Raw genomic sequence first — 19,775 nt, 5'->3', positions numbered from 1 at the left:
GGGGTAATGAAGAAGAGCAAAGAATACCTCTGGGCGCTGGTAACCAGGGTCTAAACATAGGTGTCCCTGCTGGGCAGCACTGGACTAACTTCTCCTCTCTCTCGGCCTCAGTTTCTGATTCTGTAAAACATGCAGCATAATAAGTAGGCCTGGCTAAGGAAGAACTTATGAAAATAAATCGGAAAGCAGTTGAAAAAGTAGACAGTGGGGCTCTGGAGCAGGGCTTTCTGGCCTTTGTAGGTCAGCAGCTCAAGATTTCCTGGTTAGAGGTTTGTCACCCAAGAATTTTTCCAGACCTTTCTCTAAGGGTCCCAGCCCAGCCTGTACCCGCCCTTCGGGGGAGATGTTTCCCATGGCAGGAGACAGGTAAGTGCAGATGTGTCCCCAAGCTGTGATGCCCTGTGTCTGCCAGATCCAGGAAAACCCCTGCCCCTTGGTGGGGTAAGTGCCGGGGTTCTCGGACACTGGCCTGTGACCCCCCCCTCCACCTCCCCTCTGCACCTCAGCGATGTTCCTCTCCCACACACATCTCCCTTTCTTTCACCAGCCATGTCGGACTTCCACGTGCATCCCCAGGCCACTGTGGGTGAGGAGGGGGGCGTGGCCCGCTTCCAGTGCCAAATCCATGGTCTTCCCAAACCCCTAATCACGTGGGAGAAGAACAGAGTCCCCATTGACACAGACAATGAGAGGTGAGCCACGTGTGGGAAAACTGGAGGGAGGACGAAGAAGTGGGCCAGGCAGGGTCTGGGCCTTGAAGAAAGACTCCCTGCAGTCTCCAGGGTGGGGATTCTGTAACTGTGTTGACACTGCGGATCCCTGCGGCCGGTGGGGCCTAGAGTTGCTGCTCGTGGATGTATGTGTGAGAAGGACTATGCGTGATTGTTGGCAAGGCTGGAATTGCAGGTGTGTCTGCCTTCAAGAGTCTCCGTATGTGTCTGTGGTGCCCAGTGACCCTGCGCCCGACAGTGCCCGTGGCTGTGCTGCTGTTCAGCCGTGTCTACTCTTCCCCAACAGGTACACGTTGCTGCCCAAGGGGGTCCTGCAGATCACAGGACTTCGGGCTGAGGACAGTGGCGTCTTCCACTGTGTGGCCTCAAACATTGCCAGCGTCCGTGTCAGCCACGGGGCCAGGCTCACTGTGTCAGGTGAGGGTCCTTTTCCCTGCATAGTTCTTTCCCCAGCAGGCCGCATGACTTCTCTCCATCTTCAAATCAATCCCCCTTCAGCTGGCCCCTGGAGACTTGTCAGTCAAGGGCGTACAGAGCACCTTCTGAGCCCAAAGCTCTGTGCTCCTTGCAGTGAGGGTTCAGAAGGAATCCCAGGCCCTCTCCCTGGCTCAGTTCTACCTGGGGAAGCTCAGCCTCTGCTTAAGCTGGGGGCTCTCCTGTCGCTAGAGGCTCTGCAGGGCCAGGAGCAGAGCAGTGGGTGTGAGCTAAGTCCTGGGGTTCCTGGCATCTCCTGTGTGGCCAGGTTTCTGGGCTGGTGCTTGTTTTCCGCCCTCCATGTCCTGGGTGGTGGGTGGAGTGAGGAGGGAGGAAGGGTCCCAGATGAAGTGAGAAAACATGGCATCTTCCTCCCAGGCTCAGGCTCCGGGGCCTACAAGGAGCCCATGATCCTCGTGGGGCCTGAGAACCTCACCCTGACGGTGCACCAGACCGCGGTGCTGGAGTGTGTCGCCACGGGCAACCCGCGCCCCATTGTGTCTTGGAGCCGCCTGGGTGAGCTGCATCCCAAAGCGCCTGCCTCTCCCACCCCGTCCCACCTCCCGGGCGGGCCTGTCTCATCACCCAGCTCTGGGGAGACTTTGAATCCTGTTTGTTCTCCGTGGGGGCCTGGTCTCTTCTTCGAGGCCTGGGGAGAGGGTAAGCCCCCTCTCTTTGGCAGTACCAGGGAGGTCCCTCTGCATTCTCCCTCCCTCTGTGCTGATGGCTTAGCTCCCTGGGTTACCTCGTCCAGTCCTAAGCAAGCCCCTCCTCCCTGCCCCTCTCACCCTGAGCACTGGGCCCCTTCAGAACCCTTCTGCAGCAATCAGCACCCTGGTCTCTTGCCTCTCATGCTCATCTTTACCTTCTGCACCCTGGCCGTAGACCCCAGCTATGCAATACCAGACACCTCAAAATCTCAACCAGTTGTCACACCCTCACTCTGGGCCCCACAGTCTCTAGCCTGGCCCCCTAAATCCCTGGCCTAAATCCCTAGGCAGCTGAAGGAGAGAAATGAAAGGGTGCAGATGGGCCCACATTGTCTGAGCAGAAAGGTCACTGGGGGAAGGAGAGTCTGGAGGGATGGGGTGGGGTTGGCATTCATAAGGAGACTGCACCACATTGTAGCAGCTGAGCGATCGGGAAGGAGGGGCAGCAGGCCAGATAATGGAGTAGATTTCACCACTTCAGGGACTGAATGGGGAGCTGTCTCCTTGCATTCTGACTGTGCTAATCTGATCCCAGGGTGGCAGGGAGGGCCTGATCCCTGGGAGAGGCTGAAAAGAGTGCCCTCACCATTAGGAGGAGCCCATAGGCCCAGCAAAGACCATCTGGTCCAACATTTCCCAAAGCATGATCTGCAGGAGGGAAAGAATGGCTTGTTGGTCTAATATGTTTGGGAAACAGAGTTAACCAGGTCCTTTTGCTGCAGGACTTCTCAGAGGCTTTATATTAATGGACATTGTGACAGTCCAGGAGTGGAATGGATATTTGACCATAACATTTTTTTCGAGACAAACGAGGCTTGGAAAGGTCCATTTAATTCAAACTCCTTACTTTCCTGATTGAGAAACTGAGAGGAAGAGACATGGAGGTCACCAGTGAGTCACCCATGCTAGAATTCGGACCCAGGCTGCACTGCTAGAGGAGAGTTGTCTCTGCTGCTCCTGGCACCTCCACGTGCCTTAGGTGGAGCTTGGGAGGAAAGGTGCTGAGTCGATACTGGGGCCCCTGGAGGACTGCTGGATCTGCAAACAGTCTGGAATGTTCCTGCACTTCCTCCTCTTCCATACTCATCTTCCGTCCCTCCCTCCCCTCTCTCTCCTTCTTACCCAGATGGTCGCCCCATTGGGGTGGAGGGCATCCAGGTGCTGGGCACAGGGAACCTCATTATCTCAGACGTGACTGTCCAACACTCAGGTATCTACGTCTGTGCGGCCAATAGGCCTGGCACCCGGGTGAGAAGAACAGCACAGGGCCGGCTGGTGGTACAAGGTATGTATCTCCCCACCCCCAGGAGAGGAGGGGAAGGGGCTCCCACACAGCCCCCTCCTTCTGCCCAGTTCCTTGTCTCATCCACATCCCTTGTCCAAGCCCAGGACCCCAGAGTCACCCAGTTTCCTATATTTGCCCTAATCCTGTCACTGCCCCTCGCCAGGTCCCCAGGCCAGGTCAAATGCGCAACTCTCTTCTCTCCCCCAAGAATGCGTGTGTTGGGAATGGGAGGACATTCTTGGTCATGAGTCCTGGAATGGCCCTTCCAGGTGTCAGCACGCATCCTCTAGTCATTTCCACTGAAATTCTCAGCTGCTTTCCCACCCTATGTCGCTCACGTGTGTCCCTTGTGCCACGTGCTATTTCCATTCACACGTGGGGGACTTCCATACTCACACCTACCTGCGTGCTCTCAGCGTGTTTCTCATTTGCACACTCACACCCCAGCCCCCACCTCACACACAGAGCTGGCCTCCACTTCCTCAGTGCAGCCGGCCAGGTCATTCTGTTTATGCTCCGGCCCTTGGGCTCGACTGTTCCCATGGAATGGGCTTCAATTCCCCTTCTCAGGGGTTGTCTGTGGCTGTGCCCTCCCAGAGAGCTGGGGAAGGGGTGGCAGAAAGGGGTATTAGGAACTTAAATGCCCGTTTGTTTAGCATTCCATGTGCTGTTCATCTGTCCAAATGAAAGTGATGGAGCATTTCATTTCTCGGGTGTTAATGGAGGCTTGAGGCCCGGGATTGGAGGAGAGCAGAATTAAATGTCGGGGCAAGGGGGGGCTGGCTCAGAGGGCTCATCCATCTCTCCGTCATTACCACCTTCGAGGTGCAGCCAAACCTATTAGCACATTTATTTATTTAACAATTTCCTGAACAGGGAGCTCCGCTTGATTGCTTTCGGATACAAATGTCAGTCTTTTAAACAGTCATTAAAATGGAGTCCTCTCTTGGGTCTGCCTCTGGGGTGGATGGAAGTAGGGCCTGCCACCATCTCCTGGAACCTGGGCCACACCTGGTGGATTTTCCAAGGCTTGTGTGTTGGGAGCCCACTTTGTCCCCAGCAGACCTCAGGCCCTGTCCCCTCTCCCCCACCTCATCCCTTCACTCACAGCTGTATTAACCCTCTCCACCTGACCCTCACTGCTCCTCATGCTTCTCTGTCCCCATCCAGCCCCAGCAGAGTTTGTCCAGCACCCCCAGTCCATTTCTAGGCCAGCTGGGACCACGGCCATGTTCACCTGTCAAGCCCAGGGTGAGCCACCCCCTCACGTCACGTGGCTGAAGAATGGACAGGTGCTGGGGCCAGGAGGCCACGTCAGGCTCAAGAATAACAACAGGCATGTGTGTGGTGTGTGCTGGGGGTTGGGCCTGCAATGAGTGGCCAAGGCAGGCTTTGCCGGGGAAGACCGCTAAGTTGGGAGTCTAGAGTCTTGGGTTTGAGTCTCAGACCTGCCACTAACCTGCTGGGAGACCTCAGAGGGTCATTTGTTTTCTAGAGGAACTCAATGTCTCAAATGGGGAGATTTGGCCAACCTGCAGGGGTGCTCTGGGAGATGGAGGGGACCTGAGGCTCTCCCTCCCCTTGTAGCACCCTGACCATTTCTGGAATCGGCCCTGAAGATGAGGCCATCTACCAATGTGTGGCCGAGAACAGTGCTGGCTCCTCACAGGCCAGTGCCAGGCTGACTGTGCTGTGGGCTGAGGGGCTGCCCGGGCCCCCCCTCAATGTGCGGGCAGTCCCCGTTTCATCCACTGAGGTCCGCGTGTCCTGGAACAAGCCCCTGGTCAACACCAAGGAGATAATAGGCTACGTCCTGCATATCAGGAAGGCCGCCGGTATGTGAGGGCCGAGTGGGCAAGCTTGGCTCTGCACCCCTTTTTCTTATTCACTGTTTCTCATCCCTTTCAGTCCTGCATGTCCTGATCCAACACCTTTCATTCTTTCTCCCCCGGACATCCTGGCTGCCCTCATTTCCCCAACGCCGGCAGGGTTCCCTCATGCCCCTTACACTCCCCGTCCTACCCTTTGCCTCCGCAGACCCACCGGAGCTGGAGTATCAGGAAGCAGTCAGCAAGAGCACCTTTCAGCACCTGGTGAGCGACCTCGAGCCCTCCACTGCCTACAGCTTCTACATCAAGGCCTACACACCCCGGGGAGCCAGCTCTGCCTCGGCCCCCACACTGGCCAGCACCCTAGGCGAAGGTGAGGCCCGGGTGTGGACCAAACCGCAGACACTCAGGGTAGTAGAGCGGAACCACCGTGCGTACCTGTTCAGGTTGTGCACTGCCCAGGGTGCCTGGCTCCGAGACTGGGTGGGGCTGGGTCTACCTGGAGTTACCTTTGCTAACTCATATAAAGGTGCTATTGGAGCAACCTTGGGTCAGAGGCCAGAGAGCTGTCACCCACGTGGGGTCTGGGTCACAGGTGGAAGGTGGGAAAAGCCCTCACACCTTGGCCTCCTCTTCCCGCAGCCCCCGCCCCACCCCTGTTGTCAGTGCGGGTGCTCGGCAGCTCCACCCTGCAGCTGCTGTGGGAGCCCTGGCCACGGCTAGCACAGCACGAGGGCGGCTTCAAGCTGTTTTACCGCCCAGCAAGCAAGGCCTCCTTCACCGGCCCTATCCTGCTGCCTGGGACTGTCTCCTCCTACAACCTCAGCCAGCTCGGTGAGGGGGATACAGCCCCGGCTGGGGGAGCTGGGGCAGGGATCCAGGGCCTGAGGCCAGGAGTCCCTCGTTTCCCAGCTGGGACAGAGCCACCCGCTGGGGGCTGGGTGGTCCCTTAGCAGCCCTGCCTTTCCCCCAGACCCCACTGCAGTGTATGAGGTGAAGCTGCTCGCCTACAACCAGCATGGGGACGGCAACGCCACCGCCCGCTTTGTGTCATTGAGGGGAGCATCTGAGAGGACAGGTGAGGGTTGGGGATGGGTGTGGGTCTAAAGACAAGCACTCAGGAAAGAAGGCCAGGGCCTGAGGAAGGAGGGGAACAGTGACCAGGAAAGGTAGGGGGAAGAAGGGTGCATGCAGCCCTTGAGAACATAGGCTTAGATTTTAGTTTGAAGTTTGGCTGTGCTACATTCTAGCTGTGTGACCTTGGGCAAATTCCTTAACCTCGCTAAGCCCCAGTTTCCTCCTCTCTAAAAGAGAGATCATACCTACTTTACAGAGCTGTGTGGAGGATGTATAGTGTTATTTCCAGTATCTGGCACATAGTGCCTCAATAACCGGTAAAAAGAAGAAAAAAGTTTGGGTGGGGTCCCACAGGCAAGGACAAAGGGGGGTAGGACTAGCTGAGGGATAAGGAGACCCCAGAGGTTGGGTGTCTGGGGGTGCTTCAGACCAGAAGTTCTACAGCCCCTAACCTGCCCCCACCAGCCCTGAGCCCCCCGTGTGACTGCCGGAAGGAGGAAGCCACCAACCAGACATCCACCACAGGCATCATCATCGGCATCCACATTGGGGTCACCTGCATCATCTTCTGTGTCCTCTTCCTCCTGTTCGGCCAAAAGGGCAGGTGGGCGCTGGGCCAGGGAGGGGGGGGACTGAACGGGGTAGGAAGGCCTGGAGAAGGAGGCGCCGCAGGGGAGAGCAGAGTTTGGGCTCACTGTCTCTATTCTTTTGTTCTCCCTCCCTCCCACGTCCTTCCCCCTGACTCTTGGCTCACCCCTTAGGGTCCTCTTCTGTAAGGATGTAGAAAACCAGCTGTCCCCTCCTCAGGGCCCCCGGAGCCAAAGAGACCCTGGCGTCCTGGCTCTGAATGGGGCCGGACAGGGAGAGCGGGGCCAACTGGGCCGAGACGAGAAATGTATAGACATGAAGGAACTGGAGCAGCTGTTCCCTCCGGCTGGGGCAGCGGGCCAGCCAGACCCCAGACCTAACCCCAGGCCCGTGGTGAGTGCCCCCATCTGAGCAAACCTCTTTCTTCAGGCTCTGGCCACCTCCTGATCCTGCCCTTTCTTCCCCTTGGCCGTAAGCCCTGGTTATCAGCCTTTGCCAAGTTCCAGGTCTTCTCCAGATGCCAAGCGTGGCTGCTGCATCTTTCTGAGCCCCTGAGTCGGGCATGGAGGCCAAGAGACCCTAAGCCCCGCATGGGATTAGAGCCTGACCCTCTGGCTGGGGAACTCGTGGGCCTTTGGCCCTCATGCTGACACCTGTGTGACTGGCCCATTCCCCAGCAGGATCCTGTGGCCCCCGCCCTGTGTGAGGAGACCCAGCTCTCCGTGCTGCCTCTTCAGGGGTTCGGCCTTCTGGAGGAGAGGACATCGGAGGCCGCGGCCCCCTGTGCCAGCCCCGCAGCTGTCCTGCCGCCACGGGATGCCGGCCCTGGCCATTGAGGGGAAGCACAGGCTACCTGGCCTTCCACAGCACCAGCTGCCCAGCCAGCTCTCTCGGGACAGTAGCCAGCGTCTGGCAGATTCTGGAGACGGGCAGCCCCCCATTCTCAGGTCAAAGGCAAGATTTCTCCTGTCATGTGGGATACAGATGGGGCTCCCCAGCATTTCTGTCCTGACTGCCCCTCAGGTTGTTAAGACCTAAAATAGCTTCGGCAGGGAAACTCCCAAGGACGTGGAGGGGTCCCTGCAGGAGTCCCTCCCTTGGGCTAATGCCCCCTGACTTGGTACCTAATGCCTCTACTTGGTACCCACATGACTTGGAACTGAACTAATGTTTTCCTTTTTTTAAAAAAAAAAAAATCTTAAAATGAAAAAAAAGAGAGAGAGAAGAGAGAGGAAGGTAAATTAGAGTCCAAAAATATGCCCCTGCTATGGCTGGGCCCCTGACACTGTCGCCCTCCGCTGACCTTGTTTTCTCAGGATGGATTTTTGCTGTTTTGGTTCTCAGCACCTACCTCAGCCGGAATGAATGTCCTTGGGGGAGTGGGTCCTGGCCTCAGCCCCTCCTCCCCCACAGAGCCCCAAATGCACTCCTACCTCAAGTCCCTTTATGGGCACCCCCTCTCCCTCCCCACATTGTTGTCCAGAATTAAAAAAAAAAAAAAAAAAAAAAAGTACTTCCCCATTTCCAGGTGTGAAAGAAACCGTCTACCTCAAGGCTCACTGGCTCTTTGGGCCTGTGTTGTTATCACTGGACCCTCCCCTGCTGGCTCCTCCTCCTGCCTGCAGCCCTTCTTTCCCCCAGAGAGGAGGCCAGAGGCTAAGTCAACCAAGGGTAGGCCTCTCAGGACCTACAGAAGTCACGATGGAATTGGTCAAAGAAAATGTGAAAAAAAAAGCCAAAAATGAGAGGAAATTTTGTTCCTTGACGTATAAATTGTTACTCCAAACTGGCCACCTCCCAGCTCGCTGCCAGTGCTCTGTCTTATCTCGTCTGTCCTCTCCCATGTTGACCCTCTCAGCCAACTCATGCTTCCCTGGGATCTGGGTGACCCTCTCTCTCTGCCGGGGCCTTGAGAGGGTGGGTATCACCCTGCAGCCTGCCCCCTGTCCCGCCCAGACACAGAGCCCTGGAGCAGGCTGGTCCCTAGAATGTACTGTGTGTGTGAGATGGGTGTGTGCGTGGGGGGAGGGGTTCCCCCCAGCAGAGGCACCCCAGCCCTCTGTCCCATGGGACGCAGACAGCTTAACCCACCCCCTGGACAGTAGAAAGCACTGTCAGCAGATGTGGCCGGAAGCTATTTTTATACAAGGTGTGTTTAAGGATTTTTATGTTCTTGTGACTTCTTGTTTCTCTTTTCTGTTGTTGTTGTTCTTTGAAATAGTTAAAGAAGAAAAAAGAAAACCAAGGAAACATATTTTTGGTTACACTCAGAAACATTTTTTAAACAGCAGAAAGAAAACTTTTTTTTTTAAAGGCAAAAAGATAAGTATATTCCTTAAGTGTGAGATTAGACCATAAAGTCCCTGACCCCAACCCTCTAGGGACACCCCCCAACCCTGAACTTTAGTTAATTAGCTGAAAAAAGTGGACTCTGTGATGTTTTCCTAGGAGACTGGAGTCGTGTCCGTGTGGACTCGGAAGGGCAGTCTGCCCCTTCTCCCAAATGCTGGGCCTGTGCTGAGGGCTCCTTAAAGCTCCCAGACAGTGCCCCCTCTGTCCCTGCAGTGGCTTCTCTTCACCCCCCTTTCATCCTGGAACCCCTTCTCCAGAGAAGGAGATGGGGGGACCACCTGGCCTGACTTGGCCTCCCTTTTGTCACACTACTCATTTTGACTGAATAAAAGTCCTTGTTGCCAAAGCGAATCTCGAGTTTTTGGTGGCTGTGTCAGGTCCTGGGAGCAGGGATGAGAGCGCTGGGATAAAGGCAGCCCGTGGTGGCCGGGTTGTTCCCTCACAGGGCAGAGCCCAGAATGAGAACAGCGATGCTAGCACCACTTACAGGCACCATGCATGCTAAGCCTTCTCCATGGCGGGGAGGCTTCCTGGGTCCTCACAACGTCCCTGGGAGGTAGATCATTCTAGTTATCATCATCTCCATTTTACAGGACGGATAAGCCACTTATGGCAAGATGGGAGTTTGCATCCAGGCCAGGCCACCTGGTTCCAGGGGCTGCATTCTGACCACTGCTCCACACTTCCTTAGCTGGCAGTAAGGAAACCTAGGCCAGTCCCTCGGCTCTACAGGGACAGGCCACCAGCACTGAGCCAGGCACTGGGCATGTGCCTTTTTTATGCACTGTCTACAAGGAAGGACTATTTTCCTCCCCATCCTAACGGGGCTCTGACTGAGTGACTTGCTAAGGCATGAAATCAGAACCCCTGGCCAGGCTTCTCCATTCCTCCCTGTTCTCTCTTCAGTCCAGGCTCCTGAAGCCAGATGTCGGGCTGCCAAGGCTTAGGATAGGCCAAGCGAGATTTGGCTTAAACGTGGTTGTGCTGACGAAAATCTGGAGGTCTCAGAGGGCCTCAAGCTCAGTGAGAGGCAACAGTGTAATGCAACGGCTTAGAATGTCAATGTCCCCTCTGCTGCTGAAAGGGAAAGCCAGGGCTCACTTCTTGAAGAAGGCTCTGCAGGTCTGAAGGGCTAGGTTCTGTCCCCAGAAAACCTTTTGAGAGGAAAAAAGTAGGATAGTGGTTTGCAAGCTGGGTTCGCTGGCTGTGGCGAGGCTCATGGGGGAACTTCTCCAGGGGCATCTATACCCCCTGCCCACCCTCACCAAGAGCAGCTCCACTTTTATCTGTCTTGTATGTTGGGTACTTCATTAGATTTCATTTTGAAACAGGGTTCTGCTCCTGAAAGAACGTTTCAAAGCCCCTGGTCTGGCACTTTTGGGAGAGGCCTACCAGGGTGGTTGTGGCCGAGGTCGGTCCAGAAATTGTGATAGTTCTGTGGATGCTGGACTGAGAGAGTCTGAGGCCACCATGTCCTACATCTCAGGGGGAAGTGGTTGACTTGCTCTGATTTTCCCAGAGGAAAGAACTAGGTTCAAATGCAGGCAGACTACCTCACCTTTCTCTACAGAGAACTTGGCAAACACAGGAACTGTTCAACAGCTCTAGCCATCCAAGGGTTGCCTGGGGAGGTGGTAGGTGTGTCATCTGTTAAAACAGATGCTGCAGGGGTGGGAGTAGACCAGGTCACCTCCAGTGCCCCTGTCTCCTCCCAGAGTCCAAGATGTGAACATATCCCCCAGGGAGGCATCAGGTAAACATTTAGAAATCACCTAACATGACCCATGTAGGTATATGCAAATTGCACACAAATTACATGCAAATACAGGCAGGGCCTCTTATAACAAGGCCCTGAACCAGGCTAAGGTAGAGGGAGAAGCAGGATTCCAATTGGGAGTTTACAGAAATAGGTGTCAAAGCCGAGTGGCCCAGCTGGTTTTGGGTCCTGAGATCTCAAATAGTGTAGAGGCCTCAGACTAAAATACACACACACACATACATATACACACAATCTTTGGGCAGAAAGCCGCAGCCAGGGCTTGCAACCTGCTCTAATTAGCTACAGCTCTGTAACAAATCACCCCACAACTCAGTAGTTTATCCTAACATTTATTTTGCTAACAACTCTGCAGTTTGGGCAAGGCTCAGCAGGACAGCTGTCTGCTGCACACAGCACCAGCAGGGCAGCTTGAAGCCTGGGGCTAGAATCATCTGAAAGCCCCTGGCTCCCATATCTGGTGGCTGATGCTGGCTGACGCCCCAGCACCTCCATGTGGCCTGGGATTCTGCACACCCTGGTGGCTGGGATCCAAGGACAAGCATCCTGATGGAGAGCCAGGTGGAAACTGCATCATCATTTCGAACCTAACCTTGGACATCACAATGTCGCATCCACCTTGGGGAATGCCTATTCATTAGAAGCAAGCAGTGAGGGGGGAGGGAGCCAAGGGGAGCTGGTGCAAGCCTGAGATCCCCACCTTACCAGGGTGGCAGACATCAGAATGACGGCGCTGAAAGGGAGCACTCACCCCTTATGAAGCAGATGAGGCAATTGGGGTAGGGGTTGCTCAAGGTCACAGGGAAGTTAGAGGCAAAGCCAGGGCTGGAACCCAGGGCAGCCACACCCTGCCTGGACCCTTTCCACTCAACCCAGCCAGGCCACAGTCAGAGACCAGTGGGAGGGGAGAGGGAGAGGAGTGAGGTGGGGGGCTGAACATGGAGAGCAGTGGGCTATTACCTGGAGAGGGGGGCGTAGGGCAGTGAGGGGTGTCACCCGCTCAGGATGGGGGTGGAGGGGGTGGGGGTCGGGGGAATCTGGGTTGGAAACAGGACATGGAGGAGCGGGAGCAGCCACAGATGGGAGGACTGTCCTAAACTCTATCTAGATCAGGCCAGAGCCAGGGAGGGGGACATCTGAACCCAGGCCCCGCTCACAGAGAGGTATTATAAGGACTGACTCAGGAGTTCTGTTACTTCCCTGGGCCCGAGGAGCCACCTGAGGCATGGGGGGAGGAGGGGGAGGAGAGGCTGAGAGGAGGACTGAGGGCGGAGTCGGGCTGACCTGGAAGGGAAGGGCCTTGCTCCTGGAGCTCGCCAGGGATGTATGCTGGACGTGGAGCTCCCGAGCACACAGGTGGCCTGTTGGCCACCCACTGCCACTTGCCCCCCATGACCATGCTGCAGGGTCTGGCCCTGGCCATCCAAATACCCACAGCCTGGCTCGACTGTGGATTAAATTAAGTTCTTTGATCTGATGTCAAAAGCACAATCAACAAAAGAAGAAAATAGATAAACACCATCAAAATTAAAAACTTTTGTGCTTTAAATGACACCATCAAGAAAATGCAAAGACAACCACAAAAGGGGAGAATATAATTGCCAATCATGTCTCTGATCAGGGGCTTGTATCTAGAATATATGAAGAACTCTTATAACCCAACAACAATGATAACAACTCAATGATAGAATGATAAGTAATCCAATTTAAAAATGGGCAAAGGATCTGAATAGACATTTTTTCAAAGAAGATACACAAATGGCCAATAAGCACACAAAAAAAGGAAAAAAAAACACAATGAGATATCACTTCACTCCCACTAGGATGGCTAGAATCAAAAAGTCAGATAATATCGAGTGTTCTTGAGGATATGGAGACATTGGAACCCTCATCCACTGCTGGTGGAAATGAAAGCTGGTGTAGCTACTGTGAAAAACCTGTCGGTTCCTCAAAAGTCTGAACATATAGTTACTATGTGACTCAGCAGTTCCACTCCTGATGTATATTCAAGAAAAATGAAAAAATTTGTACACCAATATTCATAGTTGTATTATCCATAATGGTTAAAAAGTGGAAACAATTTAAATGTCCATCAGCTGATGAAGGAAGAAACAAAATGTGGTACATCCATTCAATAGGATATTGTTTAATAGTAAAATGGATGAACTTTGAAAACATGCTAAGTGAAAGAGACCAGTTCCAAAGGACCAGAGGTTGTATAAATCCATTTCTATGAAATGTCCAGAATAGGCAAAAGTGAAGGAGATTAGTGGCTGCCTAGGACTGGGGGCTTGGGGTTGGGGGGAAATGAGGAGTGATTGCTAATAGGTACAGGGTTTCTTTTTGGGGTGATGAAATGTTCTAAAATGGTGGTGATGGTTACGTAACTCTGGGAATAGAGTAAAAACCATTGAATTGCACACTTTAATGGATGAATTATATGGTCTGTGAATTACATCTTGGTAAAGCTATCATTTAAAAAAACTTGCTGGGGCCAGCCCGGTGGCTCAGACGGTTAGTGCTTCATGCTCTTAACTCCAAAGGCTGCTGGTTCGATTCCCACATGAGCCAGTGGGCTCTCAACCACAAGGTTGCCAGTTCAATTCCTCGAGTCCCACAAAGGATGGTGGGCCCCGCCCCCTGCAACTAAGATTGAGCAGGGCACCTTGAGCTGAGCTGCCGCTGAGCTCCCAGATGGCTCAGTTGGTTGGAGCGTGTCCTCTCAACCACAAGGTTGCAGGTTCGACTCCCGCAAGGGATGGTGGGCTGCGCCCCCTGCAACTAGCAACGGCAACTGGACCTGGAGCGAGCTGTGCTCCCCAAAACTAAGATTGAAAAGACAACAACTTGACTTGGAGAAAAGTCCTGGAAGTACACACTGTTCCCCAAAAAAGTCCTGTTCCCTGCCAAATTCTTTTTAAGAAAAAAACTTGCTGTGAGGACTCAGTTCATAAGTGAAGTGTGTAGTTTAAGTGTTCAAAAGATCCCATTGTTAAGATCCCACCGTTATAGACAGAGACACTGGGGTGGGCACAGCAAAATTACTCAAAGTGGAGGGTGGGGGTGGCGGGGGCGTGGAAAGTAGTCAGTAAGCCTGAAGGGCCCTCTGCACCTGGCCTGGCCTCTCTGGAGCAGAGAGCCTCTGGACCAAGGATCCCAGCCTGGAAGCTCTGTGCTCCGGGGAGAAAGGCTGCGACTTGAGGGTTTTGCTGCCACCCTGTGGAATTGGTGAAGATTACCGCTATGGAGACTAAGGTAGAATCTCTACCCACATCTGATTGAAGCTAGCAGTTAAGATGTGCTCTGCCCCATACGAGAGAAACACACTCAGCCAGCCGACAGTAGAGGGTTGAAAAGAAAATAACTGCAATCTATCCCTATGGGTACCAGCAACAAGCTGTGGGAATAGAAGAAAACCTGAAGTCTGGGATTAAGGAAGGCTCAGAAGAGGACTGGAGAAGGGGGAAAGGGCTGAAGACAGTGTGAGCAAAGGCTTGGAGGTGTGAAATGCATGGTTAGATCTCTGAGCAGCCAGGAGGCTACCACTTGCTGCAAGCAGGCTGACACTTAGTAGATGCTTGTGGGGACAGAGCCAGGAGAGCAGTTTCCAGGCTCTCGGCCTCACGTGGAAAGGTGCTGGCTCAGGTAGTGGGTGGCTGTCAGCTGTGACTAGTTGGCAATTAGCTGTAACCAGTGAGCCAATAGCCACTGATATAACTTCCATGGCTACACTAGGCGGTTGTTGGTTGGTTGGCAGAGAAGCGGACAGCAGATTGCGGATCGTGGGTCTCCTGCTTCCTGTGTCTCCAACCCGGCCGCCAGCAAGAATATAGTGGTATGACTCCCCTATCTATGGCTCCGTGGGTGCTCCTTTTTGGCCTCGCCATACTCTGTGTGCACCCGTCGAGAGCAGGCGCGGGACCAGAGAGCCTGCATTACAATGCTCAATAAATATATAAGTGAATGATTACTAGACTTGCAGAGCATATGTTTTTTGCAGTTGATATGTCTAAGGAAGGCCTTATGTGGCTTGCCAGGTGGAAAGAGAATCCGGCAAGAGGGTCAGAAAACCTGGAGCTTCCTCAGGGAAGGGAAAGAGCCTCTATGGAGTCCTTAGTGCCCCAGTGATAATGATGACACTTCTGTTATTACTTGTTGTGGCGTTTGATAGAATACCTCCACATTACCTCATCTGAGTTTTCTCACAGCCTTGTTCTGGGCAGGGCTCGACAGATGAGGTAGAGAGAAGTGAGGTTGTGGAGCTCAGGCTTGAGCCCAGGCCTCCTTGTTCTAAGCCCATGTTGTCTGCTGACTTGTTACCTGTGTATTGAAAAAGGGGCAGGGAACTTGGGGTCAGGTAGACAGGGAATGGTTTAAATGGACTGAAAGAGAGATTTTCTTTTTGAATACTGAGGACAGACCCAGGAATGTCAGACCCTGGAGTAGGTGGTGTGGGGGCAGAGTCCCAGAGAACAGTTTCCAGGCTCTCGGCCTCACGTGGAAAGGTGCTGGCTCAGTTATTAGATGGCCATCAGCTGTAATCAGATGGCCATCCGCTGTGGCTGGGTGGCCATCAGCTGTTACCGGGTAGCCATTAGCCACTAATATAACTGCCATGGCTACGCTGGGGTTTGTTGTTTGGCAGAGAAGCAGAGGGCGGATTGCGGCTAACAATTGCGGTTAGCAAGCATGGATGGTGGGTTGCGGATCATCCTACTTCCTGTGTCTCACCCTGCCGCCAGAGACTGGGGTGCAGGAAGACCCCTCGATGGGGTACTGGCGGATGTTTGCTTTTGTGTCTCGAACAGCCGCCATCGAGAATATAGTGGTATGACTCCCCTATCTGTGGCTCCGTGGGTGTTTCTTTTTGGCCTCACCATGTCCTGCGTTCTTGTGTGGGGAGCACGAGCTGAGATCTTGCATGACAGGCGGGTTGGGCATGTTCTAAAATGCAAGTTGGATGAGGAACCTGCCATAGCTCCCCATTGCTCCCAGAGCAGTGCAATGCTTTTAGCCTGGCATTCAAGGCCTCTGCACAAGTGGCAGCGTAGCCCAGGCGGGCGGTTAAGAGTACCAGCTTGGGTTTGTAATCTCCACATAGCCACTGTCTGGCTTCGTGACCTAGTACATGTCCCTTAACTTCTGGTGCCATTTCCTCCTCTATAAACTACGGATGAAGATAGCACCTGCCTGCTAGGTTGTTGTGAGCAGTAAACAAGCCAGTTATGTAAAACACTCAGGACCATGCTTACTATTACTATTACCCATTATGTATAATCAGAACAGAGCCTCATTTTCAGCTCCTATCATCGGCTCCAGCCCTCCAAATTGGGCTCCTGGCTTGTCAGGAACGTGCTGCATACCATGTGCCTCTGGGCCTTTCTGCACGTTTCTTCAGGCTGGAATACTATTCCACCCTCCTCTTCCTTTCTCAGTCCTTCCAAACACTGCCTCTTCCCAATCCTTCCTGATCCTTTCCTGCTAGAACCACTTCTCCACCCTTTGCCATCCCTCGGCACCTTGCTTAACCCTCCCATACAGGACAGTCTCCATCTGCAGCATAATATACACAAGATGTACGCCTGTCATCTCTGCTCTGAGAACTTTCTATGTGAGTTTCCTGAGATCAGACACAGTGTCTTATTCTTTATGACCCACCAGCACTGTCATGGTTCAGCCCAAAACACTCAGAAAAGGCTTGTGGAAAGAATACAAAAAAGCAGGAAAGCAAAGAGGGAGGGAAGGAAGGAGCGAGGAAGAAAGATGACGAGAAAGGAGAAAAAGATGAAAGGTGAATTAGAGATGATGCAAAGAGAGACTTTAAGAGAAACCAACCCCAGGCTCCAGTGACCTTCTAACAACTTTGGGGAAAAGAACATGGAGACTGGAGACTTTGGGTGATTTGCAACTCTTCCGCTGGTCTTCTTTTTATTCCTTGAGCCATGGCATTGAAACAGATTTTGAAAACCTCAAAGTGGCTCTGGACTTGCTTTGTAGCCCCTCTGCAGCTCAATTTCCTCCTCTGTAATAGAGATAATAATGGTGCTTATCTAATTGGGTTGTTAGGAGGCTCAAATGAGAAAATAACTGGAAAATCCTTGGGACCTGGTCCATAGTAAGAACTCAATAAATGCTGTTCTGATGGTGATGGTGCAATGATTCTGAGAATTCCAGACGTGACCGAATAAAGGGCTGCACACTAAGCTTGGAGAGATGCCTATTGTCCTAGTGGCCTGGCCAGTGGTCACACAGACGTCACACTGTGTTTTCTCTTGGGCCTTCCCTCTCATCTCCCCAACAAGATGCACAATAAAGACGCCCGATGGCTTGATTAAAAAAAGCAGACACACGATTAATTTCAATTTTAGACACACCTCCACCCACGTTTCTCAAAGAATTGCACACCCTCTTCCAATTTACACACTGAACCAACATGGAATTTTCCAGCGGTTCATGAAGCCTTTGAAGTGACCAGACCAGACTATTGATTTATTTCCAACTAACCTCTCTCTTTGAACCCAGAAGGGTCAAGGTTAATTATATAATAAAACACACTGTGCCCAGCTGCCTCCTCTGAGGGCGCAGGGAGCCCCCAGACTTTTCCGAGCCGGCTAGCGGTAGATCGTATTTCTGATCCCTTCCCCGCATTCATTTCCTTCATCAGGGCCCATTAAGAAGAAGAAAAAAACAAAACAACAAAAAAGTCTGACCCCCTCATTTCCTTCCTGAGAGATAAATTTTAATTTGCTGGAAACCAACAAAGGCAATCTAAGCCATGTTTCCAGGCTGTCCCCTCCAGTTGCAGAATCTTGCTGGGAGCACCTATTCTGGGGCTGACTGGGAAATGGGCAGGGGCCAGGGGTGGTGGAGGGAAGCAAAGGGGTGCAGACCCCAGTCTGCCTCTCCCACAAGGGGGAGGAAGCCCCCAGAGGGATGGACTGCTGGTGCTTTCCGCACAGCCCGTGCTGGTTCCCCCTTCCTTGCTGGCTGAAGTGAGTTAACCAACCCACTGGCCACAGCCTCTCCTGTTTGCTCTCAGTGTGTCCTCAACAGCCACAAGCACGAGGTGGAAACTCCTGAATTCCCGCTTTCTTGGTTGATGAAACAGGCTCCCAGCGTTCACAAAACTGGTTCCAGTTATCACCGATAGGAAGTGGCAGGCCAGGATTGGTACCCAAGCTTCTGTTCTCCTTGCTAAACAATGGATTCTCTTCCCTGCTTCCTCCCAATGTTCTTTTTATTTCCATCATTAAAAGACAGAAGAAAAAAAAGATTCAAAGCTATTATGTACTATATCCCTTATCCAATGTCCCCAATTGTTCCAACAGTGTCCACCTCACTGGGTCTCCCAGATCCAAGATCCAAGCAAGACTCGCCCACTCTCTTGGTTGGCAGGGCTCTTGATTCTCCCGTTCCAGAACGGCCCCAGCCTTCTCTGCTTTTCCAGACAGACATATCTGAATGGACAAGGTCAGTTGTCCTGCAGGGTGACCCACACTGTAGATTTGTCTCATGTTTCCTCCTGACTAGAGAGTCAGATAATATTTTTGCCATACACAGTTCACATGTGGTGCTGTGTCCTTTTTAAGGCATCACATCTGGAGGCCCATGATGCCAGCTGTTTGGGGGGAGGGGCCCAAGATTTTCAGCTCAAAGGCCAGATGCTTGTTCTTGGCCTCCTGGAGACTTCTCAGTGGAGGGAAGGAGTGTGAGTGGTTCTGCATGTGGATGCCGTTAGCATTAGCCACTGGGACCCTTCCAACCCCATAGATTGGAACCTAGAACCTTGGCAGGAAATCCACCCCACATAGCCTGAGATGCATGTTCCCATTTCTTCTTACTATATTTGTGTCAAGTACCCACCTCTGCCTCCATGGGGCCTTCGTAACTCTCAGGTAGAACCAATTTCCTTTATTTCCCTCCTCTCTGCTTCCACAACCCTTGTGTCTGCCTCATTGCACGGTTTATCTCAGTGTAATAGAGGCCATTATGGAGCTCTTACTGACCCCATACATTCAGGGCCCAGCCCAGTGCCCACCATAAATATTTGCCAAATAAGTTGTAACCACAGCCCCGCCCCCCCAAAAAAAAAAACAACACCAGTCTGCCGTGTGATAAATCTCAGTTTTACATTTCCAACATCCAAAAATGAATTGGAAAGCTGTTTAAGTGGTCTTTGATGAATAGCCTGGAAGAGGTGCTAGAGGGTGAATTCTATTACATGCCATACACCAAAGAATCCTAAATATTCTCTTTGCCCATGTTTCTCCCCATCAGCTCATGCCTCCTCCCTCACCTCCAAATCTCTCTTCTTTCTCTCCCCAACTCCTACAGATACTGGATTTTCTCTCATTCTTGCCCAAATCCCTCCTCCCTCTGGATCAATGTAGCTCTATGCCTTAAAAAATTAAGTAGCTCTGTGCCTTAAAAAAATTATTTTTATTATTAATTCAAGTCAAACAAACAATATACGAAAACACTCTCTTTGTTAAAAAAGAAAAAGTAAAATGCTACATAAATCCTCTTTTAACCACTCCAAACCGAGTCCCTTTTCTGGGTAATCATTGTTATCAGCTTAGGGTATTCATCTGGGCCTTTGTCTCTAACTATAGATTTCCATATGCACCTAAGTCAAATATATGGTATACTAAATAATGCCATTTATATTTCCAAAATGTTTCCAGTGTTGCAATAGACATCCTTGCACTGTCTCACTGTATTCATCGGTGTGTGTTTCTATAGAGTAGAAATGAGAGGATTCGCTGGGCTCTGGGGCATGTGCATTGTGAATCTAATGGAGCCGGCTGCCGAATGATGCCCCTAGGTGACTGGGCAGCATTAGTCTCTGCCCGCAGTCTATGAGAGGACCAGGACCATTTTGGTCATGTGGGGTCACTTCCATCTCTCCAAAGGCTGCTCTGAGGACAAAAGAGAAGATGCCAGGAGTTTTGC

At 52.5% G+C, this 19,775-nt stretch overlaps 1 protein-coding gene across 2 annotated transcripts in view; it reads left to right on the top strand.

Moving 5' to 3' along the window:
- Nucleotides 1-9,344, top strand: part of IGDCC3 (immunoglobulin superfamily DCC subclass member 3) — a 39,745-nt gene extending 30,401 nt beyond the window's left edge. The window contains exons 3-14 of one of the 2 annotated variants that reach the window (XM_081049611.1): nucleotides 548-692; nucleotides 1,018-1,148; nucleotides 1,584-1,721; nucleotides 3,042-3,200; nucleotides 4,371-4,536; nucleotides 4,788-5,035; nucleotides 5,238-5,402; nucleotides 5,672-5,863; nucleotides 6,003-6,107; nucleotides 6,572-6,710; nucleotides 6,868-7,087; nucleotides 7,372-9,344. In XM_081049611.1, coding sequence (XP_080905737.1) covers nucleotides 548-692; nucleotides 1,018-1,148; nucleotides 1,584-1,721; nucleotides 3,042-3,200; nucleotides 4,371-4,536; nucleotides 4,788-5,035; nucleotides 5,238-5,402; nucleotides 5,672-5,863; nucleotides 6,003-6,107; nucleotides 6,572-6,710; nucleotides 6,868-7,087; nucleotides 7,372-7,530 — 1,967 coding nt within the window. In that variant the 3' untranslated portion in view covers nucleotides 7,531-9,344. The remainder of the gene's footprint in view (nucleotides 1-547; nucleotides 693-1,017; nucleotides 1,149-1,583; nucleotides 1,722-3,041; nucleotides 3,201-4,370; nucleotides 4,537-4,787; nucleotides 5,036-5,237; nucleotides 5,403-5,671; nucleotides 5,864-6,002; nucleotides 6,108-6,571; nucleotides 6,711-6,867; nucleotides 7,088-7,371) is intronic. The other variant, XM_081049612.1, reaches the window with a different exon arrangement.
- Nucleotides 9,345-19,775: the final 10,431 nt, after the last annotated feature.

This window comes from Rhinolophus hipposideros (assembly GCF_964194185.1).
Source record: "Rhinolophus hipposideros genome assembly, chromosome: 5".
NCBI lineage: Eukaryota > Metazoa > Chordata > Mammalia > Chiroptera > Rhinolophidae > Rhinolophus > Rhinolophus hipposideros.
The sequence above is the reverse complement of the archived record's forward strand: the minus strand, read 5'-3'. Positions and strand labels throughout refer to the sequence as shown.